The sequence below is a fragment of the Meles meles genome, chromosome 1 (genome assembly GCF_922984935.1).
Source record: "Meles meles chromosome 1, mMelMel3.1 paternal haplotype, whole genome shotgun sequence".
Classification (NCBI taxonomy): Eukaryota; Metazoa; Chordata; class Mammalia; order Carnivora; family Mustelidae; genus Meles; species Meles meles.
The window spans coordinates 114,371,285-114,390,540 of NC_060066.1; the positions used below are offsets into that span (position 1 = coordinate 114,371,285).

At 36.6% G+C, this 19,256-nt stretch overlaps 1 protein-coding gene across 1 annotated transcript in view; it reads left to right on the plus strand.

Annotated features, from left to right (window-relative positions):
- The window catches only part of SPAG17 (sperm associated antigen 17), a 234,388-nt gene that overhangs the window by 131,481 nt on the left and 83,651 nt on the right, over nt 1–19,256 (plus strand). Inside the window, exons 18-24 of the mRNA XM_046019408.1 lie at nt 1,674–1,828; nt 5,763–5,945; nt 7,527–7,614; nt 10,620–10,859; nt 11,873–11,984; nt 16,770–16,928; nt 18,088–18,201. Coding sequence (XP_045875364.1) covers nt 1,674–1,828; nt 5,763–5,945; nt 7,527–7,614; nt 10,620–10,859; nt 11,873–11,984; nt 16,770–16,928; nt 18,088–18,201 — 1,051 coding nt within the window. The remainder of the gene's footprint in view (nt 1–1,673; nt 1,829–5,762; nt 5,946–7,526; nt 7,615–10,619; nt 10,860–11,872; nt 11,985–16,769; nt 16,929–18,087; nt 18,202–19,256) is intronic.

A 19,256-nucleotide genomic window follows, 5' to 3' on the forward strand; every position in this document is an offset into this window, starting at 1 on the left:
ACTCTTGTTGCCTGTATTTCCTCTCTTGTGACCTTCAATTTCATCTCCTTTATCCATTCACCTATGGTTGAACATTTGGTTTACCTCCATATCCTTTTTTTTTAAACATTTTTATTTATTTATTTTGAGAGACAGGCAGCAAGCATGAGCAGAGGGGAGGGGCAGAGGGAGAGTGAGAAGCAGACTCCCTACTGAGCAGAGAACCCTATGCAGGACTTCATCCCACGACTCCAGGATCATGACCTGAGCTGAAGGCAGATGCTTAGCCGACTGAGCCACCCAGGTGCACGGTTGCCTCCATATCTTGGCTACTGTGAATAATGCTGCAAAAAGTACATGTTTATTTTTAATAATAAATTTATGGCGCCAGCAATATTAATATAGAGTAATAGGTAAAAGCCAAATAGTTAAAAAAAAAAGGTGAGGAAAAATATATGAAAACTTGTCAAGCATTGATTGAGAGCAACTATAGCTCTGAGAAACTTAGTGTAAATATGTAAATTCTAGCAGCAAAAGTAAATATGAAAACACATTTTGCAGAGCTCTCTAATGGAAAGAAGGATACATATTCATCAGAAATGAACATATTTGGTTTAGGGATTTAAAGTCTAAAAGGAATTTGTTTTTCCAAAAAGTAAAGTAATGGATAGTACCGAAAGTAACAAAAACAATTAATGCAAAAATATTCACCACATATGTATTTCTGGTATTATTTCTTAGGGAACAGATGTAATAGCTTAAATGCCATGCCATAAAGACTCTCATACAAGGGACTAGATTGGGGAAGTAAATGTATTATTTTGGTAATGTTATCAGTGTAAAATTGAAAGCAAAACTAAAACAGTCCTTTCTTAATATAATAAGCAATTCCATGCCTTCGGATCACCCAAACAGTAGAAAACTGAAAGTTCCTACACAAGTTTGATGTTGAAAATGAAAACAACAACCCACAGCTACCTAATTTATCTTCCTGTGGACATGTTTCCTTATATTGATCAGCAGGGAAATGGAAGCAGGACACAAGTGTGCCTACCCTCTCTGCCCCTCTATTGGTAGCTGTAATTGCAGGGCATGCTGAGGGTGGAATGTTCTGGAAAAGGCCAGGAGTAGAAGTCATTTGAAAACAGTATGTATGAAAAAGACTACTCACCTCATTCCTCTATACTATAGCACGGTGCAGTGGAGAGCAGTCTTTGGAGTGCAAAAATAGTGACACTTGGACTGGTGTGAGACTTGTCCTGGAAATTACAAACTCTGTGTTGTTGGAGGAATCTCTTTTCCTCTCTCAGCCCCAATTTCCACTGAAAAAATGAGGATTTTAGTATTTTTAAATGGGAAAAATAACTGTACCTATTTATCTAAGCTTTTTAATAATGACAAAATGAGAGGATCTGTATGAAGGCATGGGAAAAGTTAAATAACTGCTTGACTTAATTATTATCACCCAGACTTAACAAAAAACACCTGAAACCTGGTATCTGTTTTTCTATAAGAGTTGCTGAATTCAGCTCCAAAAAAAAAATCCACTGCTTATGTTCTCACTAATAGTGAGACTAACAGGAAGAGAAGGCAGCTGAGATATGCCCTAGCAGGAAACCCTTCTTCTGGGGGTTGGGGGGGGGGTGGGGGGACACACACACACATACACAACAATGCAAATATGTTGATTTCAGGTTCTTCAGGAAGCCAACCAACAATACAGGTGGATTGATTCTTATTACCATACCCAGGACAACTCTCTACTCTTAGTCTTTCATAATCCAATGAATATGAAACGTCTGCACTGTGAACATTGGAATATTGCTCTTCACTCCAATGTTGGATTCAGGTAACCAACTTGGTTTAGTTAATAGCTATCTTAGTTTAGTTACCTTGTTACTTAGTTACCTGGTTAGTGTCTTAGTCTAAGCAAGGTGGCTCAAGTCGAAGAAAATTTCAATTTAGTTGAAGCTGAAGGTCTGAGCTGTACCAGCCACTGTGATAAGCATCAGAGCTATACCACTAAAGAAGACAGATATCATTTCGGGACCAGTTAAGTCTAATGAGGATGCTCTTACCTCACACCTGATTTATTTAGATTCTAATAAAACTGCCTCTGAAAGATTTCAAGTAGAAACTCTGAAACATGACATTCTGCATGCTGATTTTGGACAACTCCACTTGATCTGGGGAAGACTCAAAGGTAGGCAACTGAGTGACATATCAACACAGCAGCCAGATGCTCAGCAAACTGAGACCTCTAGAAATCAGTGATTTTCTTCCAGGATCCTTGAGTATTTCTTCAGGATCTTAAAGCTCTGTTCTCTTCTCAGTAATGATAAGAATATTTCATTTTTTTCATCGCTGGTTAATGTATATCCAGTATTTATTATTTATACAGCATTGTTTTAGCTTAAAAGGATACAGAATGATAGAAAATGGACTTGCAGAATAACTGGGGAAACAGGTTGTGTACTAATCCTTCACTCACATATACAGCTTACATAATATAGTACATTATTTTGGGAAGGATAGGAATACTTCACATGGAAAACCATTTAGAGATAGTGGCTCTTTGGGGGATGGATGGCAGGGCCTATTGGGAGAGAGGATAGTGTGAAAGGATGAGGAACAGATTATCTACAACATTTGCAGTTCTTCTAAAATTAATCTTCTATTCAGGATTTCTATTTTTTCAATTACTGTTGTAATTTACATTGTAATTACAATGTAATTTACATTGCTCTACAACTTCATGCATGACATTTGGATTTTGGATGTCTATTACAATAAAATCAAAGAGTATTCTCATGATAAATGTCCATTCCTGAGAGAGATGTATTAATGTCTGTCTTTTTGATTATAATTTTGTCTGTTCCTCCTGTTAGTTTTCATGTGTACTGTGTGTATGTTTAAATTTATTTTTGAATCTATATTTTTAAAACCATCCTTCTTAATGCATTTTAACTTTTATCAACATAACATATCCTTCTTGTTCCCTTTAATGTTTTTGACCTTGAATTTCACCACATTTGCTATAAGTATCATTGGACAGTATCTTTTATATAAAAATTTACTAATATAACTTTCTCAATCATTTTACATGTCAACAAGGAATTGTGTCTCACAATATTAATAGAAAATGGACTACAGTGTTTAAACTAATAAGGGGATTAGTTTTCTTCTGTAGTGAGACATCTGTAATGGGGCAGTGTCTCAGGGATGGTGCAGCTACTCACCAAAGTTGTCAAGGATCTGGACCTTTTCTGACTTCCTAAGTAGCCATCTGCCACCCTTTCATTTTCTTGCATCATCTTGATTTATAGCTACATGTCTTTTAAAAACCAGCTTGGATTTTTCAGCTACTCTGAGAGCCTCTGTCTTTGAAAAGATTTTAATAATAATTAGTAACAATATTTTTTATATTTTATTTTATTTTTTCAGTGTTCCAAGATACATTGCTTATAACAGTATTGTAAAACTTTATATTTTATTTTTTGAAAATTCTTATTTATTTGAGAGACAGACAGACAGACAGACAGAGATCATGAGCAGGAGGGAAGGGCAGAGGGAGAAGAAGTCACCCTGCTGAGCAGGGAGCCCAATATGGAACTCGATGCCAGGACCCTAGGATCCTGACCTGAACTGAAAGCTGACTGAGCCACCTGGGTGCACCTTTTTTTTTTTTTTTTTTTTTGAGAGAGAGAGATCACACACGAGTAGTGGGGGAGGAGCAGAGGAAGAAAGTCTTAAGCAGGCTCCATGTCCACCTCAGAGTCCAACAGAGAGCTCAGCCTTATTTCCCTTAGATCATGACCTGAGCCAAAATCAAGAATCAGACATTCAACTGACTGAGCCACCCAGGTGCCCCTAAAACTTTGTATTTTAAAGGATTTATTTATTTACTTCTATTTTTATCAATAATGTCTTTGGCTTCATTCTTTCCATTTAATAAGTATATTTCTACTTAAGGATTAATCCTTTTTCTTCTTTTTGTTAGATTGAATTTTTAGTTCATTCTTAATGTGTGATGTTTTTAAAGTTATACATTCTATTTATATCCTTCTAGAGGTATCCTTTTAAATCACATATATTTAAATATTTTATAACATAATTGGAGTTAATGAGTATTAATATAATTTCACAAAAATATGTTAAATTTTTTAACGTATTTTCACTTACTCCCAACCAATCGCCTACCTCCCATTTTGAAATTTTATTTTCAAATTTTATTTCCAATTATTAAGTAATATTTTTAATCACAGACAAGTAGCACAAATATTTATTTACATTTAATTACAAATCGTACTTTTTTTATTCCTCAGCTCTTATTTATATCCCATGTTGTCTTTCTTAGATTTATTTTTTTCAACGCAGCTGGAGTACATTTGTGAGAAATTCTTTCAGAAAGTATCTATGGCTGGTGAATTCCTGAATCATTGCATGCTGACATATTCTCTATTTTGTCACCTCATTTGAATACTGATTTGGCTGTGTTCCTTCATCACAGAAAAATAGCAAGAACTCTAGGTTTTGGTTGAAAGGCAGACTCATTGAAAGGTTATGAACTGGAGAGAGACATGATCTGACTTAAGAATGAAATGAACCTCTCTAATGACTCTGTTGAGAGTAGACTACAGGGGATCAAGACTGGGACACAGAGACAGGTTGGGAGGCTACTGCGACCATCCTAGCAAGAGGTGATGGTGGCTTAAACCGGGAAGATAACAGTAAAGTTTAAGTGAGATGTGACTAGATTTTGAATATATTAAAAAAAAATCATTTGGGTCTCCCAATAGATTGGAAGGGAGTGTGAGAAAATAAGAGTGGTCCAAGGATGCCTTCAGGGCATTTGGGCTGATCAACTTGAATTATAGGCTTGCCATCAGCTAAGACACCAAAAAGGCTTGATGGGGCAGTTTGGAGAGGAAGATCACTCACCTTAGGAACAGGTTGAGTTTAAGATATCTTTTCCGTTCACAATGAAGATGTTGGGTATCCATAACTCATAGTCTACAGTTTTCAGTTAATTTCTTTAAAAGGAATCAAGAATGGAAGAAATTTGTGAAATGACCTGAGTGTAGAATCCCTCTAGCTTTATTTTTCAAGCTTCAGAAGCCTCACTTTCACATGATTTGACAATAACTAATCTTGATGGTCAAACCTAAAATTTCAACTTATTTCCTCAGAAGCAACTCTCTCAGGACATTTATATGTTAAATTATACATAACATTTCATTACAAATAAGTACAATCATCAGTATAAATAGAATGAATGAGTTTGGAAACAAATATGACCAAATCCTGATGAGCAACAACTCTCTGGGGTGAGCATAAGTTCACAAGCAGTGTAGGGCACAGTATTTGGGGTGTGGATATTTGCAGGTTAGGAAGTTTTACAGCAAGACTGCAGCATTTCAATTAATCCAGCAAGTCAATTAAAAGAGTTTCTATTATGCTATAAAATTTCCCTAAAAAGAGATTGCACCATATTACTCTCCAGCTAATAGTGCTGGAAGAATCAAACTTTTTAATCCTCTACTGGGATGGAAATGTCTCATTTTTAAATATGTATGTCTTTAATTGTGGATGAAGGTGGCATTTTTCATATGTTCACTGGATATTTATATTTGACAGTTTTGTACAAATTACAACTAGGATATATCTGAGTCTATTACATTTGTTACATGGGCAATTTTCATTTGCACAGTTAGTATCTTAAGTATTGGTTGATTATAACTAATAGTAACAATTGTCATTTGCTCTTTTTTGCCTTTTTTAAGGAATTATTTGGAACTTGTGGCAAAATCCATTCAAGATTGGGTCATAAAAGAAGAAGCCATATATCAAGAATCTAAAATGGCTGAGGAAATCAATAGGACAAAGGCTGAGCTGGAACTGAAATCTGCTGGTGCCAAAATCACTTCTCCTGGCAAAATCAATGCTATTAAAAAATCTAAAAGTAAGTAACTGGTTGAACTTACATGTAAAGTCCAAAGACATTTTCCTATTTGTTAATGTAATCAGGGCTGAATACTTAAGTATTAAAAAGAGTTGCCTATGAATTTCTGTGACTCTTTACTTTTTCTAAAAAATCAAATAGTTGCATTCCAAAAATGATGAGATTGATGATGGAATAATGGAATATTTGACATTGTATTGATGCCGCTTCCTGCCAGACCTGGCAGATCTGTCCAGCAGATTAAATGTGATGTTAGGGAAATGCCAGATGTCTTTATTTTGGCAGGGTTGATAGGTTCATCTATCTAGGATTTATTGACAATATAGGAGACAAATTCAGTCAGTATCTCTCCATTAGAATGCTTACAGATTCCAAAAGTAAGATTAAAACAAGACCTTTCTTAGGAGAGCAAGCAGAAGAGTCCCAAGACTAACTGGAGGTAGGAACCTGAAAATAAAGGGAAAATGGTTTCTTGGGGGCTTGTGACAGGCACTTGATAGGATGTGGAATCAATACATACATGTATTTTTGTTAATTTCCATGGCTTTGTTGAGGTGGGGAAAGGAAAGAGGGTGAAAAAAAGAGGAAGGATACTTGATAAAGAACTAAAGCAATGAGGTAACTTGTCTGGAAAGTAGAGATATCTCACTAGGTTCATGCATAGGAAATGTTTTCCATGTTAATAATCTTTATTATTTCTGATAGCAGAAGTTGGGAGAGTGATTTCTTGTAAAGAAGCAAAGCTATATATTTTCCAAAGATTTTGTAACTTCTGTCAGTTACCAAAAGAATTTCTGCTGGCTTGATTTTAAAATAAAAATTAGAAAGCCAAGTTGGTAATGAATCAGTCACCATCCACAAAAATGCTTATATAATCAGTCCATCCATCAGCTTGACCTTGCTCCCAATGGGAGCACAGAAGGACAGCATTATGTACCTGGAATGATAGATTGGAACGATATAAAAAAGAGAGGCAGGGCCACCCTCTCACAATAATGTCTAGGGCCACACTTGCCTAAGAGCAGGAAAAATTGTGGGTTGACTGCTTTTTCTTTATTCTGCTTCTGAACAGAATCCAAAGCTTAATTACCATCTAGATGCCTGGGGGAAAACCATAAAATTGTCAGTTTGGGATGGGAATACACTTGGTAGGTATTGCATTCAGTTTGAGACCTTTTAAGTCAGGAAAGTTGTAAATCTTCAAAACAGAATGACAATAATGGCAAGAGGAGGGCTTCAATGTAAATTAGATTTGTTCTGTGTGGTCTTTTAAGGGTTAATCTAGTAATTTTAGGTTACAGGTGTAGGGAGAGAGAGTCGACTTCAATAAAAGCTTCAGGGTCACAACACAGTGAGAATGGAAGTCCCTGCTTCCACCAAGGACAATGACTTCTTCATCTCTAGAGGAGCTCAGTTCCACTTCAGATATCTGCTCTGGAGGCAGCGAGAAAAAGTGAGGGATGAATGAATGGAGAGTTGGACTTGATTGCCTGTAAGATCCCTTATAATCCAGACATCTGGTCCTTCTATGAAACTTTGTTGTTGAGAGTTACTAAGAAATTTAATTTTCTCTGGTTATAGGCAGCAAAGGAATGAGCAAAACAGAGATAGCAGATCAAGAAAAAGAAAAAGAGAAGGAAAAGATTCCTTTCATTTTAGAAGGCTCTCTCAAGGTAATTCAAGGAAAGACAAATGACACTGAATCATTACAAATTCAAATTTACTGTGTAATAGAGAGTTTGTGTGGTGAAACAGAAGTGATCTTTTTTACTAAATTCTCAGAAATAATTGAATCTGCAATGAAAAAGCAGTCTCTCCACTGAGCTATCTTCTTCTCCAGGTGATAAACCTTTAAAGGACTCTGTGTCATTTACATTTATATAACGGAAATCCAGGGCAGTGTCTTGTTCATACTTAGTATACGCTCTGTTTCTGCTGCAGGTGTTTGTTTTTTGTTTCCAATTTTTGATTGGAATTTTAATTACAATTTGATATATAGTTTACAATAAATCAAAATTACTTTGGCTCTCCTAAGCCCCTGAAAATAAGAAATAGTAACTATTTGGTATGCTCTATACTCACACCTGCATACATGCACAAATAAGGAAGAGGGTCTGCATTTGTTTGGTTTTGATTTAGATTTATATATATATATATATATATATATATATATATATTAATCTGCTACATAACACATGTACAAATAAGGAAGAGGGTCTGCATTTGTTTGGTTTTGATTTAGATTGATATATATATTTTTTTACTCTGCCACATAACTTTTTTTCATAGCAACATATCATGACTGTCACTTCCAAATAATATCTAGAGATTTAACTTATTTTCAGAGCAGTATTGTTAATCTATAATCTGGATATTTATAAAGTATAAAACAATTTCCTTATTAATAAGTGTCATTTATGTTTTTATTTATACAGAAATGTTTTACTTTTATGTAGTCAAATCCATCATTTTTGGCCAAAATTTAAAAGACAAAAAGCACATTTTGTCAAGGATGTGAAGCAAAGTGAATTCTCATATACTCCTGGTTGAAATATAAGTGGGCACTTCTACTTTGGAAAGCTAGACATACCTGTTAAAATCAAGCATACGCGCTCTCTCTCTCTCACTCTGTCTCTCTTTCAAATAAAAAAATAAAATCTTTAAAAAAAAAAAAAAGAAATATTAAAGGGATCCTGTAAGTGGTGAGAGCCTTCAAAAGTAACAGAGACCAGAAAGGAACAGAAACAATATACAGAAAGAATGACTTTATAGGTAATACAATGGCACTAAATTCATTTCTTCCAATAGTTGCTCTGAATGTAAATGGGATAAATGCTCCAATGAGAAGACACAGAGTATCAGATTAGATTAAAAAGGAATACCTATTTGGTATCTGTAAGAAATTCATTTTAGACCCAAAGGACACCTTCAGATTGAAAGTGAGGAAATGGAGAACCACTTGTCATGCTATGGGACATCAAAAGAAAGCTGGGGTAGCAATCCTTATACCAGACAAATTAGATTTTAAACCAAAGACTGTAGTAAGGGATGAAGAGGGACACTATATCATAGTTAAAAACCAGAAGATCTAACAATTATAAATATTTATGCTCCTAACTTGGGTGAATCCAGTTACATAAGCCAGTTAATAACAAAGTTAAACACATTGATAATAATACAATAATAGTAGGAGACTTTAACACCCCACTAACAGCGATGGACAGATCATCTAAGCAGAAGATCAAAGAAGAAACAAGGGCTTTGAATAACACACTGGACCAGAAGGACTTCACAGATACATTCAGAACATTCCATCCAAAAACAACAAAATACACATTGTTCTTGAGTGTCCATGGAATAGTCTCCGGAATAGATCACATACTATGAAATATCATATGAAATCATATGATATTTGTCTTTTTCTGACTGACTTATTTTTGAAGTCCACACACCCCTGTTATTCCTGCTTTTAACTCATTGGCCTTCCTGAATGTTAGGGTCCATGTCTTTCATCAACTCTGGAAATGGCTCAGCCATAATCTATTTAAATGCTACCTTTTCTAAAGTTCTATTTCATTTCTAACAGAGATTTCAAACTCACCTTCTTATTTTTGATACTTTTTTGTTTCCTATTTAACTTTGGACCCTTCTTTTCTCTTTAAACAAATTAAAGATTAAGCAGATTGAAATACTTATTTTATATCCTCTGTTTGATAATTCCAACATCTTCTTCGACTTCACAGATATGTCTTCACAGTATGCTTCTCCTTCAGATTCTAGCTTCTGGCTTCCTCATTCTCATTTGTGAGCTCATATCCATCCACAACCTTTTTAGAATACATTTTTAAGATAATATATTTTGGCCTCAAATCTGTGTGAGGACAGGTTGTCATTAGTTCTCGGGAGATTCCCCCCACCTCTTCTCAACCTTTAACTCAGGGACAAAGAAGCAAGCTAGAATTCATGCTCTTCCTCTATAGGGAAAGATTTTTTTTTTTTTTTTAGTTCACTCAACGAAGGTGACATTTTTAAAAAATATCTGCTCTATTCAGAGGTCTCTGATTCGATCTCCCAGGTTAATGCTCTAGTCCCTGTAACTCATTAAAACTCCTATTCTAAACTGCCAGGGATGGACATAAAGCCCTCAGAAACTTGTGTCCTGAATACTCCTGTTCCTCACGAGACGAGTGCTTTTTCATATCTTTTATTTTGTTGCCAGCCCTGCTATGCATTGCAATGATGATTTTTACATTTTATCTATCATTTTTTAAATGTTTTATGCCAGGAGTGTTTCTTTGAACATCTGGTCCACCATATTGCTGGATTAACCCTTAAACTAGGGACTGGATTCATGTGGAAAAATATAGGAGGCAGGGAGACCAGCTAAGAGGCTGATGTAATAGTTCAGGATAAAGATGAGAAGACTTGAATTAAAGGAAAATGCAAAGAAGGTGAGAGAGGAAGCTCAGTAAAGAGAAATCTCTAAAGAGCTTTGGCAGGGTGTGGTACATGGAAGTTGGGTGAAAGAAGAGTCAAGGGTAACTCCAAGGTTTCTAGCCCAGTATCTTAATTCATCAGAGATAGCTTACAAAAAGCATATGAAGTATTCTCCAAAATGAACCTGAATGGGACCTAATTTGTTTCAAAATCCTGTTAATTTTTTAAAATGTGTTTATAGGCATGGAAAGAAGAACAAGATCGATTAGCAGAAGAAGAGCGCTTAAAGGAAGAAAAAAAAGCAGAAAAGAAGAGTAAGGAAGCTGGTAAAAAGAAAGGCAAGGAAAGGGTAGAGAAAGAAGACAGTAAAGCTTCAAAGAAAAAATTTCTTTTCAAGGAGAAATCTAAAGAAGAACAAATGAAGATTCCAGAAGTAGCAGAGGAGCCCCTCCAGCAACCAGAACCTGAGATCATTTATCCGGTAAAATCGGTGTTCCAAAAAGCCTCTTTGGGTCCTTACAAATTGTTCTGAGAGAAACACAGCTTCTGTGGAATCACAGGGTTCCCAGTCTTCACTGACACTACAGAAGGCCTTCAAGTTTCTTGCAGCATAGATGATCTCAAACCCATACTCAACCCTCATACACCTAGGACTTTCACTGTAGCCAGTCACCAAGATGGGAATACAGTCAGGCCAGTTTTTCTTGAGTACTAGGTTACTAAGAAACTAGGTGAAACTAGGTTACTAAGGGCAAGAAAAATGGAGATTTGACACAAAAGCATTCATTTAGGTTAATGTAAATAAAGCAACTGTGAAAGATCAAAGTGAATACAAAGGTTAGCTGTATCGTCCCAGGTGACAGGCCTTGCTGAGTATTCACCCATGTATTTTGCTTGTAGGCTTTGGTAAAATCATCCCTTTGCCAGTCTGTCCTTCAGGCAGTCTTATAAGGAAAACCTAATGGGCAAGAGATGGACAAAAATGGAACAGCTCTTGTTCTTTCTAGCAGCTGCTCTAAGCCAGTTCTCAGGCATTAACATGCATCACAATCATTTGGAGTTCTATTAGCAATACTTAGCAAAAAATGTCATTACCATATTACTTCCTAAAGTATAAAGTGTCAAGAAAAATGCATAAAGTGTCAATATTCCTCAATATATCAGTTTACTTTAAACAGAAAATTAATAGCCAATGAAAGAGAAATTGATTTCTTCTCCCACTGCTTTTCAGTAGTATAATTATTTGATCTGCACTAGCTGGAAGGATGCTCCAGTGAACAGATTTTAAAATCATGGACCTCCTTTAATTCTGCCTGTCCTTGTAATATCATAGGAGGTGCTAAAGATAATATGGACACTGTCCTGTGAGTCTATAAAGTGACAGACATTCATTTAGCAGAATTAAGCTTACAGCAAGTTTAACTGGCTCACACTGATGAGTTGATTTTTGTCAGTTGCCATTTCACACTCAAAGCCTGATGTTTTCCCTTCTAGTTTCGTGGATATAATATGGGAGACATACCCATCCAAATCTCAGGAACAAATTCTTATCTGTATCCTTCAGATGGAGGGCAGATTGAAGTAGAGAAGACAACATTTGAAAAAGGTACCTTTTGAACACAGCGGGTTGATAGTTTGGAAGATACTAACCCATTTCAGATCATCTTGGGGCCTTGTACCCTTGGATGTGATAGGTGAGAGTGGTAATTGCCCAAATTTCTTTATTATACACCACATTCAGCACTTCCAGCCTTCACAATCTTCTGTTACAATTGACTGCAAGGCACAAGCCAGCTGAGAGGTTAGCTGGGACATACTGTTACAAACATTCTGGTTGTTAAAATCTTAAAATGTTTCTGTATGATTCGGAAATATTATAATAGTAACCACAATAAACATAATTAATTAGTAATATTAATTACAGCACATAGCGTTATCTCAGAAACCAAGCACACACTGTGATTTGAGAGCAAATTTCTAATCTGGGCTCTGGAGCACCAGGCTTGGGGTTCTGCTGTCAAGGTCCAGGTATTTTTGCTACAGAGAAGTTTCTTCGGGATTCAGAAGTCTTTGAATGGGAGATGAGCCTTGTGGATGCAGTGAGGACCTAGTCTAGAAAACCCCTAAAGGAAATGTGTAATTCTTTCCAAGAAGCAGATATGAGCTCTAGGGAACCTATCAGGGACATCTTGCAGGGCCTATCTTTTCACTGGGCTTTAAAGATCTCTTAGGTAGGGGTGCCTGGATGGCTCAGTGGGTTAAAGCCTCTGCCTTCAGCTCATGATCTCAGGGTCCTGGGAGAGAGCCCTGCATTAGGCTCTCTTCTCAGCAGGGAGCCTGCTTCCCCTTCTTTCTCTCTTCCTGCCTCTCTGCCTCCTTGTGATCTCTGTCTGTCAAATAAATTTTTATGGATTCCTTTCTCACATTGAGGTCCTTCATCCATTTGGAGTCTATTTTCGTGTGTGGTGTAAGGAAGTGGTCCAATTTCATTTTTCTGCATGTGGCTGTCCAATTTTCCCAGCACCATTTATTGAAGAGGCTGTCTTTTTTCCATTGGACATTCTTTCCTGCTTTGTCGAAGATTAGTTGACCATAGAGTTGAGGGTCGATTTCTGGGCTCTCTATTCTGTTCCACTGGTCTATGTGTCTGTTTTTGTGCCAGTACCATGCTGTCTTGATGATGACAGCTTTGTAATAGAGCTTGAAGTCCGGAATTGTGATGCCACCAACTTTGACTTTGTTCTTCAATATTCCTTTGGCTATTCGAGGTCTTTTCTGGTTCCATATAAATTTTAGGATTATTTGTTCCATTTCTTTGAAAAAATGGATGGTATTTTGATAGGGATTGCATTAAATGTGTAGATTGCTTTAGGTAGCATAGACATTTTCACAATATTTATTCTTCCAATCCAGGAGCATGGAACATTTTTCCATTTTTTTGTGTCTTCCTCAATTTCTTTCATGAGTACTTTATAATTTTCTGTGTATAGATTCTTAGTCTCTTTGGTTAGGTTTATTCCTAGGTATCTTATAGTTTTGGGTACAATAATGGGAGAAGATATTTGCAAACGACATATCAGATAAAGGGCTAGTATCCAAAATCTATAAGGAACTTAGCAAACTCAACACCCAAAGAACAAACAATCCAATCAAGAAATGGGCAGAGGACATGAACAGACATTTCTGCAAAGAAGACATCCAGATGGCCAACAGACACATGAAAAAGTGCTCCACGTCACTCGGCATCAGGGAAATACAAATCAAAACCACAATGAGATATCACCTCACACCAGTCAGAATGGCTAAAATTAACAAGTCAGGAAATGACAGATGCTGGAGAGGATGTGGAGAAAGGGGAACCCTCCTCCACTGTTGGTGGGAATACAAGCTGGTGCAACCACTCTGGAAAACAGCATGGAGGTTCCTCAAAATGTTGAAAATAGAACTACCCTATGACCCAGCAATTGCACTACTGGGTATTTACCCTAAAGATACAAACATAGTGATCCGAAGGGGCACGTGTACCCGAATGTTTATAGCAGCAATGTCTACAATAGCCAGACTATGGAAAGAACCTAGATGTCCATCAACAGATGAATGGATCAAGAAGATGTGGTATATATACACAATGGAATACTATGCAGCCATCAAAAGAAATGAAATCTTGCCATTTGCAACGACGTGGATGGAACTAGAGCGTATCATGCTTAGTGAAATAAGTCAATCGGAGAAAGACAACTATTATATGATCTCCCTGATATGAGGACATGGAGAAGCAACATGGGGGGGTAGGGGGATAGGAGAAGAATAAATGAAACAAGATGGGATTGGGAGGGAGACAAACCATAAATGACTCTTAATCTCACAAAACAAACTGGGGGTTGCTGGGGGGAGGTGGGGTTGGGAGAGGGGGAGCGGGCTATGGACATTGGGGAGGGGAGGCGAACCATAAGAGACTATGGACTCTGAAAAACAACCTGAGGGTTTTGAAGGGTCAGGGGTGGGAGGTTGGGGGAACAGGTGGTGGGTGATGGGGAGGGCACGTTTTGCATGGAGCACTGGGTGTTGTGCAAAAAGAATGAATACTGTTACGCTGAAAAAAAATAAATAAATAAAAAGGGAAAAAAAAAATAAATTTTTAAAATCTTAAAAAAAAAAAAAAATCTCTCAGGTGGATTTGAGAACCTGGGCTTTATTTGGTAGTTCATTGTCTCTGAGAACTGTGAGGAGGTCAGTGTGGAAGGAATTTGAGCAGGGCCCTATTTAATGTCCACAAGGTTATGCCCTCCCAGCAAGGGGTAACACAGGCTCCTCCTACCCCCACCCTCTGTCTGGCACCAGCTTACTTCTCTTCATTTCCTATCCTCCCCTCCCTACCTTTCTCTCTCTCAACCCCCCTCTCTTCCCTTCTTTCTTTCTTGTCATCTAATATCTACCAATTTAAGAAGGAAGTCATTGCAAAAGTTACATGCTGTTCCCTATGTGAAATCATGGTTCAAGTGGAGGCATCATTAGATGATAACCACCACATCAAACAAAAGATCACATCAATAATTTTTAAAAAGGCCTGAAAGTCATTCAAATTATTTAAACAATGGTTGGCGGTATAACTTATATCAAATGTCAGACCATTTTATTATATAAGGCTTGTTTATTTAAACCATGACAGGGATTGTTATTAATATAGGTACACATATTTATATTATCATATGTTTTCATCGTTGATATTTGATATTTTGAATATTTTGAATATCATCCTGGGGTATAGTGTACAATTAATAGTAATTAAAAATGGAACTCAAAATCACATAACTGAGAAAACTACTGGACTCAAGTTTTGTAATGCTATGTTCTATTTTCCATAACTATTCCTCATGCTTATCGAAATTTGTATATGCTCATGTTTATTAGTTTCAGAAGAGTCACAGTAAATACTAATCCTATCAATTAGGCAGAAGATAGCTCAATCAAAGTTGAAAAGAATAAGCTGGATTTAAAAAAAAAGAAGAAGAGAATAGAAAACCTGAAAAAGAAGACAAAAAATGAGAACACCAGAAGAGGGAAACTGCCATTTGGAAAATTCTGATTTGCTGCTACTCATGATAACAGTACTATAATTACCATTGATGTAATTCTTTATAAGCTGTGAAATACTTTTGCACCAACTAGCTCATGTGATTAATCATCAAGTCGAGTATAGCTGTACAGTAGTCTCAACCAATGTATTTTCTCTTTTGTAATTTGAATTGAAAGTCTGCAAACATCTCCCTGATCCGCTTGCCACTTATTTCTGGTTCCCGGGTCACATCTATAGGGGCTGGGCTAGAGTGACATCATGATATTCCTCTTACTACAAAAAGTGTGTATTAGGAGGAGAGAGGGAAAAAAAAGAGGAAAGAAGTGGGAAAAAAGAATTTTAAAGAAAGAAAAAGAAAAATAGAAAATGATCTTGTTGGAAAAAAAATTTTTTTTTAAAAAGATATACCGTAGAAGGGGGTAGGATCCCATAACTAACTGCTGAGGAGGGACCTGCTTTGCGGAGTAGGGGAAGGCCCAGGGAGTGGGGCAGGGGGCTTCTCATTCACTCTGGGGTCTCACCATGGACACGTCTCAACTGCGCAAGCTGCTCACCTTGTTTCCCTGTCCCACTTCACTCCCTTGGGGGCTGCTCAAGGGTAGGTGGGCATGGGTGGTAGGAGGGGTATTTTTACCCAGGGTTCTGGAAGCACACCAAACTGTTCTTGTTACCTTCCCTCCATCTTCTCCCTAACTTTCCACAGTCCTTCCACCTGCTCTCGTCCTGCCAATTTGCCACCCAATTCACCCCTCTTTTCAGGCTCTCTCCCCTTCCAGACTGCCTGGTGATCTCTCTTGTTTCCTTTTGTTTCTTTTTATTTTGAGTGTCTTTCTTTGCAGGTTTCTGTAGCCAGAAGATCTCCCTTCTGCTCCCAGAGGCTCCAGTGTAAATTCCCTTACTCCCTGGGGAAACGCACTACCTTGTTTTAGGGTGGGTTTTTCTTTGTTTTCCGGTTTTTTGTTTTGTTTTGTTTTCCTTTACCTTTTTTTCCCTTTTATTTGGAGGGAATGGGAGGAAGCAGGAACAGAGAGGTGGGAGGTGGATTTTGTTTATTTTTTTTTTTACTCATTTCCAGGGGGGTGGGAGGTTTTGTTTTGTTTTGTTTTTTTAATATGTGTCATGAATAAAGTTGTCTTTGAAATTTTTTAAAAAATCACATCACATTATTCCTTAGGCATCTTTCTATAAAATAGTGATGTCCATAGATGTTTCCATGCCCTTAGTTACATTCTATGCTGCATTATTTAAGTGTCTTGTCAAGGACCTTAATGGGGCATCAGCAGCAGTCCATCTTCTATCCCTTATTTTCCCCAGGGCCAACTTTTATCAAGGTGACAGTGAAAAAGGACAAGCACACTTTTATAATTCATTTAAAAGACCCTAAGGAAATCATGAAAAAGGGAAAAAAAGAAGAGGATTGTTCTTCAGAAGATGTGAAAGAAAAAAGAGAGGAAGAGCAAAATCTTGAAACAGGTAAGCAGAGGCATCTCTGTGTCAAACCCATGCATCTCTTCCACTTAGCAACTAGGCTCATTTTTCCAGATGGTAAGGAAAGTGTTTTGTGATTCTGCTTATATACATTTTCCCTAAGGTAATGTGTACCTTCATTATATACATAGCACATCTACAGTGGACTGCCAACTTGGTTTTGCCCCCTCTGGATGACCAGCTATTGATTCCAGTTGTCATACAAAGTCTATGTAGCTGGCTACCTTTATGTAGCAACATTGCATTTGCACTGTCCGTTCTGGTCTGAATTTTGTTTTACACATCTTGTATCAAGTGCAGTCTCTGGGACTCAGGTCCACAGTAGTTGATTTCTACTGAAGTTTTAGCTTTTCTCCAATATTCACTACAAATGCTGGGGTTTCCTTCTGTGCTCCATCACTTAGTTCTCCCCATGGTATCAAATTTCTTAGGCTGCAAGGATGAGAGAAAAATCCTACCTTTGGTCTTGATAGTCTCTACCTGCTAATAGATGAGAGCTCCAGGTGTTTGTCCATTGAAGATACAACACTTAACTTCCTGATAACACTATTTAACATCTCTAGGCAACACCATGCAGAGAAACAATGTTATCTTCCCAGTGTGACATAGGTTATACCTGCAAAAGGAGAAGAGTTAATTAATAGGATGTTTTAAACTCAAACTAGTAATAAGACAAATAGCCAAATCTTACTAATAAATTCAGTTATTGTCCCAGTATTTTCCAAATTCAAGAACATGATGTTTGAAAGTTTGAATGTACTCCAGAACTTAAAACAGAAATTTTTAAATTACTTTTCTTTGTTTTGCTTGATAAAAGACTAAGTGGTTTATTATAAAAATTAGGAAATAGAAGAATATTTAAAGAAAATGAGAGTTGCACCTAATCCTACCACCCCAGCAGTGGCCACTATTGTAGTGTATTTCTTACTTTATCATCATGAACATTTTCCCATTCATTAAATACTCTTTGAAAACAAAGTTTTCTAATGATTTCATAATTCATTGGTACATACATATATATCAATAATTGAATTAATTATGTCCACATTTTTATCTATGTGATTTCCACTTTTGGAAATCCATGTTTTGCTTACATTTCTTTTTAATAAAATGGAAATGTCCTTGATTTGAATTTGCCTTTTAGGAAAATCAGATGCAGAGAATAAAGTTATCAGCAAGTTTGGATCTTTTTCTGCCACCTTAGAAAATGGGATCTGCCTCTCAATAAGTTACTATGGACCAAGTGGAATGGCCCCAGGTAAAATAAGCACAACAGCAAGGATAAGTGTCCCATGACCAAGGGCATCTGCCAATCCTCAATCTGCTCACATGTTGATAAACTTGTTTTGATTTAATGCCCCTCTTTTCTTAGAAAGGTGGGAATATATGTTTGAGTGTGTACATACGTGTGTGTTTACATGTATGCACATATATAGTTGCTCATACATAGAAAATAACAGTGCTTTGACATTTGAAACAATTTATCATAGATAAAATTTTATGTAGAATCACATATACATATAAAATTATATCTATTTCCAGTTATCTTTGTTAACTTGCCCAGGAAAATAAGTCTGTTCGTGCCCCCCAAAAACCATGATTTCTAAAAGTATCCTCTTGGTTTTCCACATAATGGTATTTTTATGAGTCCTGTTATTGTGGAAATGCTCAGTGTGCTTCAGGACTTAACAGTCTTAAAGGAACCATTCATTGGACATCTTAAAGGATTTCTTTACCCCACATTTAATGAACAAATTCTCCAACTGGAATCTATTTCCTTACAAACCACAAAATAATATGTCATTTAACCAAGAACCAATTGAGAAATTTTGTGGGTTCCCATGCATTTTACAAGGATATAGGCACACAGTTTAAAAAAAAAAAAAAAAAAGCTTTACAAAATTGGAAGATAATCCCTATGCTATATAGCCTTCAAACTACATATAGATCATAGTGATCCAACTGTCTGCCTTACTATGTAACTCCTTTTCTGCAGAAACATCATTCCATGGTTTGTTATAATCTTTTTCTTGCCTTGTGCAAATATTGTAGTACTCTAGTGAGTTAGAGAGCCCAATAAATTCGTTAGTATTTTTTATTTATTTGGGATTTTGCCTTTTAATCTTATATTTTGTATTTTTCTAAGCCAGCATTTGAAGTCATTCTCTGCCTAACAAATTATGTATTAACTCCATTACCACACACATTCACTAAAAAATCCTATCCCTTATGAACATAGCTTATCGTGATTTCAGGTTAAGATATTTATACTCTATTCTGTATCAACTAATTTGCTGCTGCTAGTGACTTCCT